Raw genomic sequence first — 19,156 nt, 5'->3', positions numbered from 1 at the left:
GTCTCTGAAAACAAAACAAAACAAAAACAAAAAACAAACAAACAAACAAACAAAAAACTGTGGCTCAATCCCAGCTGCTCTGGAGGCTGGGGCAGGAGGATTGCCACAAGTTCAAGGCCAGTTTGTGCCACATAGTAAATCCTAGGGCAGCCTGGGCTCCATAGTGAAACCTTGTTTCAAAAGGAAAAAAAAGAATACAGGTGGAGATGAAAAAGACACATGCAGAGAGTTACTGTTACATCCCTGCCCTTAGGGAAGAGCCAGAGATGAGACCAGTCAAAGGGAGCGGAGTCTGAGATAGAGAAAGTAGGGGGTGTCGATAAGGGGTGCAGGGGCCTCTGGTGAGAGGAGGAAAGAGAAGTTGGCTATAGAGAAGGTCCCAGTGGATGCAGGGGATGCAGGGGATGCAGGGGCCTCTGATGGACTGTGAAGGTACAACTAAGGAGCATCGTGAGTGAGCTATGCACACAGAGGTGTGTAGGTGGAGTGAACAGACCATAAGAGTGGATCACCAGATACTACTGATCGCTACTCTGCATGCTTATCTATTCATAGAGAAAAAATATTTTCCTTTATTCAGAGCCAAGGAAGGAAAGACACACACTGTTCATTTCAAATAAAAAAAAAAAGACTCGGGGCTGGCAAAATGGCTTGGGAGGTAAAGGTGCTTGCTGTCAAGTCTGACAACCTGAGTTCAATCCCTGGAACCCACAAGGTTGAATAAGAGACCTGACTCCTGCAAATTGTCTTCTGACCTTTACAAGAGTGCTATGACATGTGTGTACTTGCATGTGTTCATACACGTATACATATACATATACATATACATATACATATATATATATACACACACAAACACAATGAACATATAAATAAAAGATCTAATGAAAGTCAATTCATATAGTGTGAAATCACTGAGTAAGTCTGTGTGATTCAACTAAGCAAGTGGTCCAGGGGCCTGCTAGAAGGACATTTTTGGGTTGCTTGTCACAGGAAGTCAAAGTGGCCATGGAACTTCTTCCATCCTGGGAGCCCATAGATGGTTCCCCATCAGCCACTGACCTTGGGAAAGGTTCCCCAAGTGTTTCAGATCATGAACTTTCAGAATGGGTATCCCCCAGGAGTTACACAGCCTAGCCTGATGTCATGTGTGCAGTAAGCCAGAGCCCTGCACCTGGGTGGAGACCAAGGGTGTTTCACAAGCCTGACTCTCCCATTCCCATGACTTAATTGTGACACAGCAGGATGCCACCGTAGGTAGCTGAAGAGCTCTAAGGAGGCTCAGTGGCCAAAACCACAACGACAACAACAAACATCAACAAAAACAAAAACTTCTTAATCCCACAGTAACTGGTCACCAGGTATACCTCATCCAAACCTGGACAGTATAAACTTTCTATGTGAGTAGAAACTTGCCAGAGTTAGTGGAGGGACAGATTTCCCTGCAAACTATGGAGAACAGATCCCCTGAGTGGTTACTACACCATCCTTAGATTCAGATCCCAAAGCCATCCCCTCCCCAAGGCTCTGTGTACAGGAAAGCCATTCTCACCACTGAACACACAGGGCTCCAAAGCCAGGCACTCCATTCTCTGTGGCTTCAAAGTACAAATGCCGAACAGAGTGCGCTCAGTCCATCATCACCGATGACGTGCTGGCAGGAAATTGGGAACTCATACCCTCTAGAACACATTATCAGAGTTGACTTCTGCCTGACTTATACTCACTGTTTGTGGTAGGAAGTAGAGTACCCACTGTAGCGAGGAGAGAGATGCTGAGAACAGATTGAGGTAAAAACTGGTAACTACTAAATTCACGGCATCAATTGAACATGAGTCGCTGGTGAAAACAGTCTATGTTTAGCAATTGAGGGCTTCCTAGAAAGCAGGTCCGTGTCTGCTTCTGGATACCAGAGCAATTTTCAGGCAAATACATATTGAAAAGGACCGGGAAAGTGGATGTGGTCCCAGGCAAGACTTGTAAATGAAGCTTAAGGAATGTACTATAAATAAAGGAAAGATAAGAATGACCAGGAATCCAAGATAGAGGCTAGCGCTCCGTCTGGGGAAGACTGGAAGGGAAGGGTAACCGAGCAATAGAACCTACAGGAGGAGCAGGACCCTCCTGTCCATCCTTGCATTGGGTTTGACATGGAGTAAAGGGCATGAACTGTAGCAGATGCTTCTTTTGATCCGTCCCCACCCCCTGCTTTTGAGTCAGGGCCTCATGTAGATGTGGCTGACCCTGATCCTCTTGCCTCTACTTCCCAAGTGCACAGAGAGGTATGAGGCACAGCAGAGTCCTGATGAACATCGTCAGGCTTGATGAGCAGGGTATCAGGAGGAGGGATTAAGTTGGAGAGGATGAGTTTGGGAAGCTGGAATTGGTTGCTTTGGTGTGAATGTCATGGCCTCTATTTAAATTAAATGGAGGGATCATGAAAACTCTGAGTTCTGAACCTTTTTTAGGTATTCTGGGCTTCAGCAGTTCCTGAAAGAAGGAATAGAATCTTTACAAGAAGCTCTGATCTGGATCTCAGGTAGAGAACACAGGTGAATTCTGCAGCAGGCTCCTGGTGGTGATCTCAACTGACTCAGGGTAAGATGCTTCAAAGATAGTGGTTCTCTCCTTCCTGTCATGGTCTACGTGTTCCTAGGGTAAATATCTACACTAAAGTACACACAGAGAAGGGGGAGGAGTGTCCAAGAGTAAAATCTGAGCTAGTTACTGGCAAAGTAATTATCAACTTCAAATACTCACTCACTCAGAAAACAAATAAGCAAACAAACAGCCTCAGTACATGATGGGTGAAGATGGTGAGAAATGGTGTGCGTGGTCAGCACATCCTGCCTGTCTGAGATTCCTTCAGTATTAGCATAGAAAGTCCCTTGTCACTGGGCATACTGGTGCACACCTTTAATCTTAGCACTAAGGAATCAGAGGCAGATAGATCTCTGAGTTCAAGACCAGCCTGGTCTACACAGTAAGTTCTAGGCCAGACAAAGCTACATAGTGTGACCCTGTCTCAAAAAAAAAAAAAAAGTCCCATGTCTACTGTACACCTGCCAACCCTGGGCAAGCTAGGACATCTGGTTGACCTTGTAACAAAGGATTACATCCCAGGGTTCATTTTTTTGCTTTGTTTTTGCTTGCCTTGACAGTATGGTTGTGATAACAGTTCTTTGAACTGTAAGTATAAGCAATGCTCAGGTAATCCAGCCTCAGCTAAGGCTGCCCATCAGCACTCAGTCCCAAGAAAGACAGCATGAGCGTCTCATCTTCAGGCTTTCCAGGCAATTATGCTCTGAAGGTCTAAGGGCTAAGGAACACGTGCATCGGGACACTGGAGAGCCTCTTAGAGCATCTATGAAAATATTTGTACAGCATTTAGAATGGATAAAATCAGGTCAATGAAATAAAGACTCTTGGCAATTAGTTTATCCTCTGAAAAGGACAAAGCTTTAGTGTTCAGGAGAGGATGGAGGATTTAAATCTGATCTGGAATGTGGGTGAACAAGAGGAATCTAAGTGGAAGGAATCTAAGCCCAAGATAATGAAATTCTTTTCGGCTTTAACTCTCTATAAATGAGCTGTGCTGGTTGCAGAACTTTACCTAGGAGTAGCTAGCCCAAGATTTGCAGACTGGCATAGAGGTGGCAGGCTAGCCCAGGGTTTGCAGGCTGGCATAGGGGTGGCAGGTTAGCCCTAGCTTTGGCACTGGTACTGCAAAGAAAGGGTCTTATAAAACAGAGGCAGGAGGAAAACGGCAAGGGAGTGGAGGTTTCTATATGAAGTCCTCCATTCTTTTGATAGAGAAAAGAACGTCATGTGCTCTACCAGAGACATCAGAATGGGTGTGGGGGTTTCTGGTAAGGTTCTTCTTACCTTGCATATTTCTAGCGAACACAGTAAATAGATAATGTAGAGCCAGGGTTTTAACTGTAAATGGCAATACAGGAAGGGGCTGAGTGGTGAACAACACCTGCTGCTCTTCCAGAGGACCTGAGCCCAGTTCCCAGCACCCTCCCTGGGGCTTTCAAATGGCTGTAACTGCAGCTCTAAGGGCTCTGGTGACCTCTGTTAGGTACCTGTACACAACTATACACAGATACACACACAAATAATAAAATCTCCAATAAGAATCAATATTGTTTGAGAGAAAATGAAAGGCAGCTTTTCTCTGCCTTATCGGGGATACTTAGGAAGAGAGTGAGCCAGGTGTGTGGGAGGAGGGGCAGAGCCACAGTTCAAGCCACAATAAAATCAATTTTCAAAAAAAAAAAAAAAAAAAAACACGCCTCTAGAAAATTTCTACAACGTAAACATCTTTAATGACTTACGAGGCCTCCTACCCCCTACCACCAGCCAACAGCTAAGTTCAAAGGAGAGCCTCTAACGTTTAGAGCCAGCAACCAGATGACCACGGCAAGGAACTAAAACCACAGGTTAACTAGGGTTGACAATGATTCAGTGAGAGCCTGGTTGCTCAGGGCCTGAGCTCTGGTGAGGGAGAGCAAGGGGGAAAATGAACGGCCCAAGGTGATCTCCTGAAGGGCCACCTGGCTTCAGCTGTTCGCTTGTGACTGTGCAGAGCGGCTTCCCCGAAGCAGTGTTCCAAGAGGACACGAGGGCACAGGATGGCCAACTGTTGTTTTTGGCATGGTGCTGGGATGAGTGTGAACTGCACATCAAGTTTCAGGCACTTCTCAAACCCACTGTGAACAATAACACTCAGTTCTAGGTAACACAGGTGACAGCTGGTGGCAAAAGAAAGCTATTCTATTTTTGTCTCTGAGGAAGCCACACACATGGCTAGGGCTCGGTCACATTGCCTTCCTTCACACGACCCAAAAGGAGAGCCTAGATGTCTCTTACATCCAGTGAAGATAGCAGCTCTATTGCAGGCTTGTCTTGTTAGTCCGGCACATTTCCCCCAAATCCCTTCATCTTTAGCTAGAACATGGCTCGCACAGACATGCCTGCTAGTAAGTGAAAAGGCACAGCCCGGCTTCCCACAGGGAAATGTACACACTGTAACAATAAGTGCCACCTGCTGCCTGTGTTCACTTTCCAACCTGCACCTGCCAGCAGAGACCATCCAGGGCCCCAGGGGGAGGCTGGGAACAATTATGCATCTGGGGCTGCCCTGACTAATTTAAGACCAGAAAAATCATTTAACAAAACACATCTTCTTCCCAAGACAGGTCAGGGCCTTCTTGACAAACAGCTCTGTCAGCACTAAAGGGACAATTGACCCTTCCCCCCAACCGCACCCCCCCAACCCCAGGTGCCACTGAACCAACTGGAGCTAGTGCAGCTTCTTGGTTTCTCTTGGCTAACACAGTTGACATTTGCCAAAATCTGAACATCTCTCACCTACACTTGCTTATGGAAAAAATAAGAGACAGAATGAACCAGACTTAAGGCTGAGAAACCCAACGAGTCCTATTCTGTCTTGTCAGGCATGTGACCCTTTATCTGGGGTATGGTACGTGTCCTCCAGCAGAGACATGGAGGCGACACAAACTCTCCCAAAAGCAGAAGAGAGGCACCCAATGGAAACAGAAGTGTCTGCTGGAGACGGGGGAAGGGCTCATTCTGGGTAAAGGGAGTGGGTACGACAAGAAAGTGTTTTTCTTTTTTGAAATCTGATACAGCTTATGATTTTGCTATAGGAGTTATTTTGGTTTACTTAGTTATTTAGTGATATAAGGGAGGTGGCTCAGTGGGTCAAGGGCCTGCCATACAAACCTAAGGACTTGAGTTTGGATCCCCCTCATCCACATAAAAGCCAAGCCATTGAGGCGGCCAAAACTCATGGTGAGGGACAAGGACAAGTGGATTCTACTGATCACTGGCCAAGCAGCCCAGCTGAATTGAGAAAACTCCAGATTCAGCAAGACACTGAATCAAAAAATAAAGATGGACAGTAACCAAGAAAGACACTGGGAATTGACGTTTGGCCTCCATATGCACATAGGAACGTAAGTATTTGTACACACACACACACACATCTCTCGCACACACTTGCCCCAAGGTGGTGGGAAACAAGAGAGACTGGGAGTGGCCAGAGGACAGTGGTCCTGTGGGCAGGCCCTTCCTGGGCTATGAGACATGAGGATGGACAGTAAGTACATCTGGGCTTGGGTGCTGACCGGCTTGAGAAAGCGACCCACGTACTACTATGACAACTGGACGGGTCAGGGGCAGGGAGGCAATGGGGACACTTCTGTGAAATCTCAAGGGAATAGTGGTTATTCGGCCAAGCACAAAGGCAAGCACGCACGCCCTGTGCTATAGACTTAGGGTCTGTATACTTTACTATATGCAAATGATTACCCCCTAAAGTACTAAAAAGAGAGACAGTGTCTGCTTGTTCCACAGCAGGGGTCAGAGAGGACAGACAGGCAGGTGAAGCCTCCCCCTCCCCCTCCCCCCTTCCCCCTCCCCCCTTCCCCTTCCCCTTCCCCCTCCCCCTGCTTAGTGTCTTTCCTTGTACAATATTCTCCCCAGTCCACTAAAATAACTTCTATAACAGAATAAACTTCTTAAACTGCATCAGAGTCTAAGAAACCTTCCCTAGCTTACTAATTAGACACAAAGCCCTCCTCCCATCTCCACCACATACACTCTATTTCTATTCCCCTGGGGACTGTGAGCAGGGATGCCAGGGCCACAGGAGGCTCGTGCTAAAGAGTGAGAAAGGAGGTCTGTCTGCTGCACTGGAATAGACAGAAGTGCGCTCGCCCAGAGGGGGAAACACTCTGTCCAGATTCCCTGGACCTAGGCTTGACCCCTAGTTTACACTTCTCTACATCACTGTAATCTGAGCACTTGGAAGGATGGCACAAGATGGTGAGCAAGAGGACAACTTAGGGTGCACATCAGGTTCAAGGCCAGTGTGAACTGCTGTATCAGACCCAGGCTCATAAACCGAGGGTTTAGCTCAACGACAGACAAGAAAAACCCACAAGCCAGGGGCTAGGTAACAGCGTGGCAGAGCCAGGGTTAAAACAAGTTACCATTCGGGGCCAGGATGTATTCAGCTCAGTGGTAGAAGACTTGCCTAGCACATAAAAGGCCTTTGGGTCAATTCCCTGCAACACACACACACACACACACACACACACACACACACACACGGGGGGGGGGGGGCGGGGGGGGGGCGGGGAGGCGGGATGGAGAGATGGCTCTGTGGTTAAGAGCACCGACTGCTCTTTCAGAGGTCCTGAGTTCAATTCCCAGCAACCACATGGTGGCTCACAACCATCTGTAATGGGATCTGATGAACTTCTTCTGGTGTGTCTAAAGACAGTGTATTCATATACATAAAATAAATCTTTGAGAGACAGAGAGAGAGAGTGAGCGAGCATCCGAGGGCAAATATATACAGAAGATCCCAGAGATGCTCACTCAAACAGCAATTAGATTAGAAGAATTACGGATGGTTTCTGTGTGCTTTGTTTTCTGAATTTTTTATTCTGAAGAAAACAGAGATGTATATCACTCTCCAGAGTCTTCTCACTGCTCCTCACTGAGCTTTGCTCTGCTTGTTTCACTAAAAGCAAACACTTCTTGAATTGCTAGGTAAATATTGACACGTTGCTAAGTGAATAGGAGGTGCATCAACCCGGCTAGCAGCCCTCCTCCAAACATCACAGGATTGTCTGTGATGTACCTTTGGGTCAATTATTTAAATCAGACTTAAAAGCTGACTCTAATGCTAAGAGGTAGAGAAACCCTCTCAACTCTACTTTGAATGTTCACCTTTCATCTGCTTCTCTCCTGTCTGGGCAAGAGGCTCTGTCTGGATTTGCATAATAGTCATAAGCAGCCACCTGAGTAGAGCTACTGGGCAATGCTGGCTGGCACTCACTATGAACCAGCTACCTGAATCTTCCAGCAGAGGCAACTGTTTGTGGAGCATGGAGGCGGCTTTCTCCTGGGAAAAACACTTCAAAGTCCCAGGAGAAGTTTTCCATCCACAATAGCCATTTCCTACCCTCCCTCAGCTTCAAACACAAGTGAAGCCATTCCGGAAATGTGGCTCAGAGAAACAGCATCCGAGGATGGTGGCTTCCACCAGACAGATTAGAAATAGACACGTAGGAACTGAAGGCCACCTGGTGGGGGAAACCCTGCTAACAAGCCTCCTGTGGGCTAGCCTCTTGCTGTTCTGCACTCTTCCCTGTATCCTGAGAACACACCTTGTCCATTTCTCTCAAGGGACAAGAAGGGTACCCACTCTCGATCTGTTAGTCTGGCTTAGTATCATAAACAGTTTCCTAATCCTTTAAAATGACAGAAAAAAATGAGTTTGGCCTCCAAGTTATTGAGAGGATCTGATGGCAGGGCATATCTGACAGGTGCTGAGTGTTGTACAGGAACAAAACTGTGTGACAACAGTTTGTTAAAACGGCATGAACACAAACCAGAGTCTAATAAGAAGGAAGACAATAAATAAAAAAAACAAACAACAACAAACAAACAACCTAATCCCTTGGTCCCAAATCATTTGTCACATGCAAGTTAGAGGGAACTTGTGTGTTCAGAATTCTTGTAAGCAAAGAAAAAGGTGTTGGAAATTGATGCTTCCTGGAGAACTTGTCTTTCATGCCTGCCTTCTCAAGCCAAGGCTAACTCCTACACAAACATCAGCCCTGCCTTTAACCTAGGTATCCTGCACCCTCCTAAAGCGGGCTGTGCTGGAAGAAAGCCTGGGTATTGGTCAGTGAATAGGGAACTCTGTACTGACGCCCCAGGCTCAGGCCGATGCCCTATACAGATGGACCAAAGCTGTTTTACCACGCCAGGAGTCAGTCACCTCAATAGCAGTCTCAAGGTCAACACCACAGCCTCATGCGGGAATATGAGCCAGGAAATGAAGAAAGCCAAGGGAGACTGAAGGACTACAAGTGTTTGGGTTAATTTTAAAAGGAAAATAAGATAAAGGGGGTAAGACCTGCCATAAGCAACTTTGTTTATGGCTTGCACAAACAGGACAGAATCAATCCTTGATAGTATCTTTCAGGAGCCCGAGCAAGGGCAAAGCTCCCATGGCTCCTCCCTCTAACCCAGCTGTTCCCACCCTGTGGTCACCCCTTTGGTAAACCTCAATCTTTAAAAGTATTAACACTACAATTTTTAACAGTAGCAAAATCACAGTTATGAAGTAAAAATGAAATAATTTTATGGTTGGGGTTACTCATGTTTGTACACATTTACAGGGTTTTAAACACTTTGGTGTTTTGGTTTTGAAAGGAAAGAGACTCCCCCTGCCCAGACTCATTTATTTGAACAGGTCTGTGCTGTTCTGAACGGGTGTGGAGCCTTTTGGACATAAGGTCTGGATGCCAGATACAGGGCCGCTGGGGTGGTTTGAGCAGTTTCTAGCTCCCTGACTGCAGACATGAGGCACCTCACACTACTGCTCCAGCCTCAACTGTTCCCACCCCCAAGACCTTCCTCACCAGGATGGACAGCACCCTCTCAACGGTGGGACCAGGTAAAACCTCCCGCCCTAAGTTTCTTCCAGTCAGGTATTGGTGACAAGAAAATTAATTAATAAATTTGCTCTTCCTTCCTTCCTTCCTCCCTTCCTTCCTTCCTTCCTTCCTTCCCTCCTTCCTTCCCTCCCTCCCTCCCTCCGTTCCTTTCTTCTCCACTCACCCCTCAAGACAGAGTTTCTCTGTGTAGCCCTGACTGTCCTGGAACTTGCTCTGGAGACCAGGCTGGCATCGGGGATCAAAGGTGTGGTCCACTACCACCCAGCATAAATTTGGTTTTCAAAAGCTCTTTACAAATGAGAAGACGGAGGCACCTAGTCTGGAAATCAGCGTAAATGTCACCAGCTAGTCTAGATTAGTGAGTTACTCGAATGAAACATAGGAGAAAGCTTCAAAGTACAAAGTGAACTGCTGGACGATGTTCCAAACACAGTCGCTGTGCAGTCCCTCTACAGAGTAGACTTTAACCGAAAATATCGTATAATGAGAACACCATATCCTTAGTGATGGTACCTTGTGTGTGGAGCCTACTGTGATAGACAGGGTAGTTTTAAACACAAATATGATGACAGTTATGCTGTACACACCTTTCCATGAGGATTAAGCAACATCCTTCTAGATCTAAAGTCACAGCATCATAGCCATGGCTATAAGACACATTATTGGACCACCCCAAACACCCAAGGGCCACGTGGAAGGTCCTCTGCCTTGGCTACTGGCCTCTGAAAGTCAACAGAAGACCAGAGTGCACAAAGCAAACACTCGACTCTCAGACCCCTCTGTTGCCCTCTCTGCTCCAGGAGATGATCATGTGCTCAAAGTCACCAGCTCCCCAAATTAGAGTGGAGCGGGAGGCTTTGGCTCTTCCCACCAAGTGTTAGAGACTTGCTAGAGACTTGCTACACACATGCTAAGGAGACACAGTTTAAGGAGGACACCTCTCTGCACAGCCATAGCCCTTGAGGCTCAGTGGTGCAAATGGAGCAAGCTAGGAGAAACACAGGGATACAGGGAGCTGATCAACTAAAAAGAGGGCGTAGAATGCGTCTGCCTGTGGCTTGGTTGAGCCCCAAAGAAGGACCCAGTTAACCTGAGTCAGTGGGAAATTTAACACTGCCTCTCTTGGAGACAGGCCGTGAGTCTCGATGGATCACGGCTTCCCTACATCGCATGCGTTCCTCCCTCAGAGGCATGCCACCTGCCTCCAAAATGCAGGTGTGGCCCACAGGGACCAGAGGGGACACCCCTTCAAGTGTGTTCTTCTGCTTAGTGCTCTAGACACCTTTTGGGGTCCAGGGGATAAAGAGGACCCCATGACAAGGCTTCTGTGGTTCTCAGTGATAACCATATCTCTGGATGAGGATGGCTGGCTTCTCTGTCTTCAGAGTGGCAAGAGTTCAAATATCCCAATTGGAGCCAATCAATTAAAGTGATCTTTTTTTTTTTCTTCCTTCCAGGAGGTACCTGAATGCAGCTACTGGTCAAACATTGGGCCAAGAACAAACCAAATTCAACCACTAGACCAAAATTTAAAAATTACAATACAAAAAAATACATACACATATCTAATTTCCTGTAAACTGTCTTAGGCTTTGAATCTACATAAAAATGTCTACTGTTTTCTGCAAAGTCCTTGTCATGGATGATGATGATGACACCATGCTGTGAAGGACAGAATGTTTCTAAGCAATGTAATTCTTTCTTCCACCATACATTATTTAAACACTAGCCGCTACCAAGACTCTTTTTAACACCAAAGAAGCCATTTCTTATCTATGCCTTACAGATAAAATATGAGATCCATTTTGTTCCTTTGTTTGCTTGCTTGCTTTGCAGTGCTGAGCCTAGAACCATGGATGCCAAGCGAGTCCTCTCCCGCTCAGCGACAGCCTTAGGCTGAGAGGGTTCTTTGAACATCACACAAAGCCATGTCAAACAGCAGGTGGGGACAGGCAGGGCAGTGGACTCACTCTTTGGTCAGAAGAGGACAGGATTTGAGCAGGAAACGTGAGAGCCCGGAGTCCTGGAAGTAGAGGTCAGGAGGGGCAGTGGGGCTCTTCAGGTTCAAACACCGCACGATGACGTAGAGAACGGCAGCTACGGCAGCCAGCTTCACCCCATCGAACACAGCGGGGAGCTCGGTGGTCTCCAGCATGGCATTCATCTTGATCTAGAAGGCAAAGGCACAGGTCTGGGTTCACAAACAAAGCCAAGGCATGGAGGGTGGAGCCCATCTCACTGCAGAGGCATGACCCCCTCTGGATATGCTTCACACCCACCCACAGGGTGCTTGCTCCACAGACCCCCCATCATTGCCGGAGCAGCAACACCCAGCCAGTACCCGTCACCAGAAAAACAGTACTAAAGTTCTGACTAAGGAGGGTACTGTGTTCTTCCTGTAATCTCATAAGCAGTTCAGAACAAACTGGAAAATATACAGTTATAGAGTCTTTTTGAGAGTGGGGAAAAGCAAAGTGAGTTAGGAAGGCCGAGGGTAGTGATCTCATGTTTCTGAACAAGCCACTTAAATCCCTGTAGACTTTAACAGCACCTGGAGCACCAGGTGTGTTAAGTGTTGTTTCCAGCCTTGAACAGCATTGTGGGACCGTGGGGGCTACCAGGGAAAGCTGTACTGCATGCTGGGCCCATGGCTCTATTTTTAGAGCAGGCCAAGAGAAAGCTGCCTTGGCCACACTCATCCATTTGCTCCATGGAGTCCAAGCTCTGGAGTTCTATTCAGCCTTGGCATGGGTCATGGTGGTCCTGGCTCCTGAGGTTTTCAGGGAATGTGAAGTGGAGGCAATCAACTAAAACGATCTTTTTTTCTTCCTTCCAGGAGGTATCTGAGTGCAGCTATCAGTCAAACATCAGGCCAAGGACAGACCAAATTCAACCACTAGACCAAAATTTAAAAATTACAGTACAGAAAATACATACATATATCTAATTTCCCACAAACTGTCTTAATATTTCACATTTTAAGGTAAGCATTCTCTTGTATACAAAGCAGACACACACCTCTTCAGACACATAAAACCAAACATCAACATCACCTAGTATTTTCCTTGCTGCTCAACAGAATAACAGAACATCAGCTGTGGCCTAAGAATTCGGCTAACTAGCCAGGCATGGTGATACACCTGGATCTGGAGTTCAAGGCCAGACTGGGTCATATGACACCCTGCCTCACAATGAAATGGGGGGAAGGTTAGCACAAAACTAACAAAAAAAGAAAATGCAATTCTCATAGCTCTGGTAACTATGGAAACTGCTTTCCCTGGAATGATTTCAAGTAGCCGCTGCTAAAAACAGTTATGAGAACCCTGGTAGCCAATGTTGGAGATGAACTGGGTAGAGTGAAAAAAAAAAAATCTCCAAAATGTGCATAATAGACTGAAGTCTCCTGAGACCTAAAGAAAGTCCAGAGGGGGCCTTGGAGACTCCTCTAAGGTGGCATAGACACAGGCCCAAAAATATTTTGGGAAGTCTCTAGCAAGGTCTCCAGTCTGCTGAGAAACAGATCAAAGGTCACAGACTCTCACACGGCCTTCTGTAAACTTCCCAGAGAGCTGGCAAGATGGTTCAGTCGGTAAAGGCACTTGCTGCCAAGTCTGATGTCCTGAGTTTGATCCCCAGAACCAGCATGGTGGAAGGAGAAAAATGACCAACGCCGGCAAGTTGACATCCAACTTCCACACATGCGCTGTGCCATAAGCACAGCCACACATTAAAGAAACGCTTAAAAAAAGCTTAAAAAGTGAAGGTTGCCCTCCAATACAGAGCCACATTCAAGGCCAGCTTGGAACACAGGAATCCCTGTAACGATTATAGCAATAATAACAGATTTAAAAGACAACATCGCTAATCTAATTTTGGGTTTCTTTTGGTTTTGCAGTTGTTGTTGCTGCTGCTGTTTTTGAGGCATGGTCTCTCTGTACAGCCCTGCTGTCCTGCAACTCACTTTGTAGATTAGGATGACTCAGAGATCCACCTGCCTCTGCCTTCCAAGTGTCTTAAAAGGAAAGCAGAAGTGAACAGTCTACCAGAGGTCCCACAGCGTCCATGATGAAAGGACGTGCTGGTGAAAGGGAAGTAGCCTTTGAACATTTCTCTGTCCTTGTTGGGGGAGAACAGAGGCTGGCCATGCTGGTTTTCCCGGTCGGTCTCCTTGCTGCTCAAGTCTAATGACTCACCGAAAGCTCCTTCCTTCCGAGGCATTGTCTGCTATGATACAAGGAAGGTGAAGCAAAGGCAAGACGAGTCTCGGTGGTACATACCTATGTCGCTTACTCCTCTCACGGAGAATATGGGCTTTGCTTGAAGAGGTGTACAGGTGGGCCAATTAGATCTGATCTTACATTCAAATTAACCTAAAAGCTGAAAAGAATTAGATTTAGGTGAGGTTTTAAAGGATGAGAAAGAACCCCTTCTTTTGTCGTTTGGTGACAGGGTCTCTGTAGCAGCCCTGATGGGTGTTGAACTCATGATACTCCTCTTGTCTGCACCCTCCCTAGCCCTAGCATTAGGGTATGTGCCACCATGCCAGCCAAGAACCTATTTTAATGGAAACATAAACAGTTCACCTTTCCTTCTCTCCACTTAAAGTCTTTAGGGGAAAGGCAATTTCTTTAATTAATGTGTCTGCCGTGGCCTTGGATGTTCTCACAAACTGGCTGGGGGGGGGGGGCGGGGTTGTGTGGGCCCATCAGACCCAGAGCTCTCGCTGGCGACGGAGACAGATTTCTTCTGACTACAGCAAACTCAAGCTGCTTTTGCCCTTTATCCCACAACACGATCTTCAGCAGTGCTGACAAGATAGGTGTCATCGCTGTGACCCATGACCTAACTGAGAAGGCTTTAGAGCGAGACAGCACAGAAAATGAGTCACGACCTTTCTTCCATACATAGAGCCATGGCCCAGAACACAGGAACCAAGGAAAGAAGGAGGCACAAAAACAAAGCTCCAAAGTTACAAAATTACAAGCAACTACACAAAAAGCTCTGTTCTTCACAAATATTGATTCGTTTACTCCTTCCTATACCCTGGGAGACAGGCGCCAAGACGGCGCCATTTTACAGGTGGGGAAACTGGTGCCTACAAAGATTAAGTTATTCCAAGGTCACAAGGCTGGAGGGAGAAAAGGCCAAAGCTCATGTCTGACTCCAGGGACCTTCCTAACCGCAATACAGTGTGACTTGAAAGCTAGAAAGGCACCGAGAGAAGCAAACAGAGACCTGAGAGGTATGGAGGACGAACATAAGACTCCAGAGGCTGGCCCCGGCAGATCTAGATTCAAGCTTTATTTGTTTCCGATTCATCACACTTCAATGACTTAAGTCGATGAAAGGCTGGTGAAGGAGAGGCTCAACAAACCCTCGAGGAGCTCCTGCTCGAAGCTGTGAGCTCTCCACAGTCCAGATGAGCCCCAGGGGCCAGGGTGCAGAGAGGCAGGAACTGCAGAGCAGTGTCCCCAGCCACATCACAGGCCACCTGAGCCCACCAACCCCAAAGGCTCAGCTGCACGATGAAAACAAGGCTCAGACCAGACTCAGGATCTAAGCTGCCAGCCCACGGCCTGGTGTTCCCTTTGCTAGGCTTTGGCAGTGGCGGTGAGACTGAGGTCGTCTGTCTCAGGATTCCTTTTATGTAAAAGAATAGTTCACACCATCGTTATTTAATGATGCTTTTACTATACGATTTCCAATGACACATACGGGAATACTATATACCTGCATCTCTGTGATGCTAGAAGCACCAACTCTAGGTGCAAGATACTTCAATTGCTACTTATCAGAGAGCTTTAGTATATTTTCAGAGTTCACAATGACTTTTAACTATTTTTATTGCTAGAGAGAAAGCTTTAAGAGCTGGGGATAGAACCCAATGGTAGAACACTTCTAAAAAAGTGCAAGGTATTGGGTTCAATGCTTGGTACCATAAGGAAGGGAGGGAGGGAAGAAGGGAGGGAGGAAGGGAGGAGAGAAGGAGAGGGAAGAGGATGGAAAAAGGGAAAGAAGGCAAGCAGGCTGGCTGGCTAGGCTTTAAGATAGCAACTAACAAAACATGAAGAAGTTCAAATCCGGCACAAGGAAAATAAACACACCAACAAACACAACAGCTATGTGTGTAGCTCAGCTAGATTGTCTCTAAAGAGTTTTCTGCCCACCAGAGGAGAAGGAGAAACCCAGTCAGATCAGGGGTTCACGGAGTGGAAAGAGTTAATAAATGAGCAGTCTTACCCCTCAGATGCTTGGCACACACTCAGTGGAAGGAGGGCTTTCCTGGCACAGCTATTTTACAGACTTGCAGGACTTTGCAGAGGGGATGTAGATTGACAGACTGTCCTCCTACAACTTTTTTTTTTTTTTAAATAGTAAATGCAGCAAAGAATTAATTTCATCAACCCTTGAAAAATGCCAGGGCTTTAAAACTCAATTCAGGGCAGGCAATTCCATGGATGGTTTATGACTGTGGTCTAAATTTACAGCCTTGGCCCAAGGCTTGAGTCTGAGGGTCTTGGGCATCAAGCCAGTTCTGCATGCTCCTGGGCAGTGCACCCTTAAATCCTAGCAGGCTTAAGTAGCTGACCACTTACTGGGTGCCTAGCATGACACAGAACCACATGAAGTACCATTTGCAAAGAACCCAGTGGAAAAAGAAGCTAAGGTTCTATGTACCTTAGGGTTTTGGAGATGAAAACCATTAAGCAAGAAGCCTGGAACCACTATATCCAGAACTGGGCCCAGAGTATCAAGTCCAGGGTTTTAGAAGTGTGTCTATGTATGTATAGCAAATATCTACGAGCGACCTACCTACCTACCTATCTATCAATCTATTCAGGTATTAAACTAGGAATTATCAGACAATCCCAAAACAAAGCTTGTCACATCCATTTTAACTCATCTTACATATTATTTATGGTGATTACTCTCTCTGTTTTTCTTTTCTTTTTCTTTTTTTATAAATCTGATCTGTCACTTAATAAATATTCTGAACTTTGTCTAGACATACCGAGCCTAGGATCTACCATGTCACCTTGAATGTGCCAGATTTCATCTGATCTTGGAAGCTCAGCAAGGTCAGGCCTGGTCACACTACTCAGATGGAAGACAAACCAAACTCAGTGCCTTGGAGTATCTGGAGTGCGCCCCTCTTCTGTTTTCTAGGCAGATGAAATCCAGTTGAAATAGGCCCTAAGCAGTGTTACATGGGAGAATGTCCCAGAAGGGCTGGTGGGCTGACTTTGTAAAGCAAGCAAGCCAGCCTTCCCCCACCTCCACCTGTCTCCGTCTCCTGCTTCTGAGGAGCTGGGTTTTCCATATACCTGTGTCAACCTTTCCTCCATGGGTTACCACAGTCCAGTTCTGCTATTTTATGAGTAAGTTTAGGTCCTGTAACTGATAATTATCACAGAAGAAAAAAAAGTGCAGGGAGCTATTAAATGTTCAGCATCTGGTCACAGCACTGCCGCTGGACTCTAAACCATGCTCGGCTGGTCTGTCCACCCATGCCAAAGGTCTGGGCTGTGCCTCCCACGCTTCACACTGCTCACCTGTGGCCAAGAGTATCACTTTGCCAAGGGTGGAGGCCCCTGCCTTGGCAGAAGTCCTGAGACCTGGGAACGAGAACTTCTCCTGCCTGGTCATCTTGGAAAAGTCACTTAGCTTTTCAGGGTCCTAAGGGTCTCAGTTGTAAAACAAGGGGCTCGGATTAGAAGTAGGAAACACTAAGGTCTCTTGCAGTTTGCAATGTCTGAGATTCAGGGGACACGGTTGTGGCCCTTGGTTAAAATGCACAGGGAAGGGGGTGAGGGAATCTCTCGGTGCTTTGTAACAGAAAGCAGCCCCTGCCTTCCTGCCTCAAACCACACATCACAAAATCTACAGGCCTCGAGGCCTTTGCCCATTCTTCAGATTAATTATATACTCTCAGCTGTGTCATTTATAGCAATAACTCCATCATTTTACCCCAGTGTCTCAAAATATCAACTATCACCGCCATCACTACTAAATTCTCTCCCCTTTCATCTCTGTAAACATAATCTGACACACAGAAATCATACCAAGGACACTCGGCCAAGGAGCATAAGGGCCTCATCTGATTACCTGTGTGGACTTCCTACAACAAGATTAAAACCAATCCCAGGGCATTCTCTTCCCGAGTCCTCTGCAGAGGAACCCGATTAGATTTAATACACCACTCGATAATAGACAGTTGATCACAAACTTCCCTAAAGGATTCCAAGAAGAGGGACATGCTGATACACACGCAGAGTCCCATGACTCAGGATATGGAAGCAGGATGAGGGGACTGCACCAGGCCAGCTTGGTTTGGAACGCAATGAGATGCTTCGAGCTGTGTGCTCCTGGTTTTATAGTAACCTTCTTCCAATATCTCCACCATGTCCTTCAAAGAGTCCCCTTTCGCTGAAGCTAAGACTGCCCTCTATACTTACCTCCCCTTGTAGGAAAGTCCAGGCCAAATGGACCCATAACTCTAGGCTAGCACACAGAAGGCCTCTGGCAACTGAAGTTGTTAGGGTGTCAATGAACAATACCTTGTCACAACAATATGGCCTACATCTATTCCATTCCATCCTGATGTGGCAAAAAAACCAAACCAAACCAAATCAAACCAAACCAAACTAAACCAAACCAAACCAATCAACCCGAGTGTGGGCAGCACAACTCCTCTGAAGAGAAAGTAAGCAGGAAAAGAGCCAGTTTCTGCCATTTCACTGAGAAGTCAGGGATACCATTCGCCATAGGAAGTAAGTGCTAAGTCCAGAAGAAGGTGGCCAGGAGAAAGCCATCTCTGAGATGTGTCTTTGCACCTGGAGGGACTCACTATGTGTATATGTTACTTCTCTAGTACTGTGATAAAGTGCCATGAGCAAGGGGTTTGGGTTCACTGTTCTAGAAGGCGAGTGTCCATGATGGTAGAGCAAAGGTATGTGTGTGTGTTGGGGGCGGGGGGAAGGCAGGAACAGGAAGCTAAGGACTCACATCTTGAACAGCAAGCAGGACACAGAGACAGAATGAGATTGGTTCCAGGCTTTAAAACCTCAGAGCCCACCCCTAATGACAGTTATCCTCCAGCAATGCCATACCTCCTAAACTTTCCCAAACACTGCCATTAACTGGACCAAATATTCAAACATCTGAGCCTGCAGTGTGTGTGGGGAGCACACTTCTATTTCTATTCAAACCATCACACCCCTATAGACGGGAGATGTTCAGAGGAACATCCAAGAGGTTCTGAGATTTGGCCTCATCTACTGAGAACTGGGCAACCCCTAAAAACCCGGGTTCCATTCCTGGGAGCTCTAACACCCCTAGCAGTTGTGCATCTGAGCCAGCAGCTCACAGAAGAGGGCCACATGATCTACATCTTCTCCCTCAGAGTTTGGGGAGGATATGAGTGATTACTTGTGTGCTCAGGGCTGAGAAAGATCCTCCTGCTGGATCACCACTACCACACATTCCCACGTGAGAAGCCCTGGCAACTGTACCGATTCTCATTTCAAAAGATGCCAAGAGGCATTGATTTTTCTGCTTCAGCACTAAGTAACTAACTAGCTGTTTTCCTCCGGTAACTGCTGCTGCTGCTGCTGCTGCTGCTGCTGCTGCTGCTGCTGCTGCTGCTGCTG

At 46.7% G+C, this 19,156-nt stretch overlaps 1 protein-coding gene across 2 annotated transcripts in view; it reads right to left on the bottom strand.

The window, feature by feature from the left end:
• The window catches only part of Abhd2 (abhydrolase domain containing 2), a 101,780-nt gene that overhangs the window by 64,949 nt on the left and 17,675 nt on the right, over nucleotides 1-19,156 (bottom strand). For both annotated transcript variants that reach the window (XM_028754769.1, XM_028754768.1), the window contains exons 2-3: nucleotides 13,784-13,883; nucleotides 11,477-11,676 (exon numbers count right to left, since the gene is read on the bottom strand). In XM_028754769.1, the coding sequence (XP_028610602.1) occupies nucleotides 11,477-11,670 (194 nt within the window). In that variant the 5' untranslated portion in view covers nucleotides 11,671-11,676; nucleotides 13,784-13,883. The remainder of the gene's footprint in view (nucleotides 1-11,476; nucleotides 11,677-13,783; nucleotides 13,884-19,156) is intronic.

Source organism: Grammomys surdaster, unplaced genomic scaffold, assembly GCF_004785775.1.
Source record: "Grammomys surdaster isolate TR1022 unplaced genomic scaffold, NIH_TR_1.0 126036, whole genome shotgun sequence".
Lineage (NCBI taxonomy): Eukaryota > Metazoa > Chordata > Mammalia > Rodentia > Muridae > Grammomys > Grammomys surdaster.
This window is presented reverse-complemented; position numbering and strand designations above follow the sequence as displayed.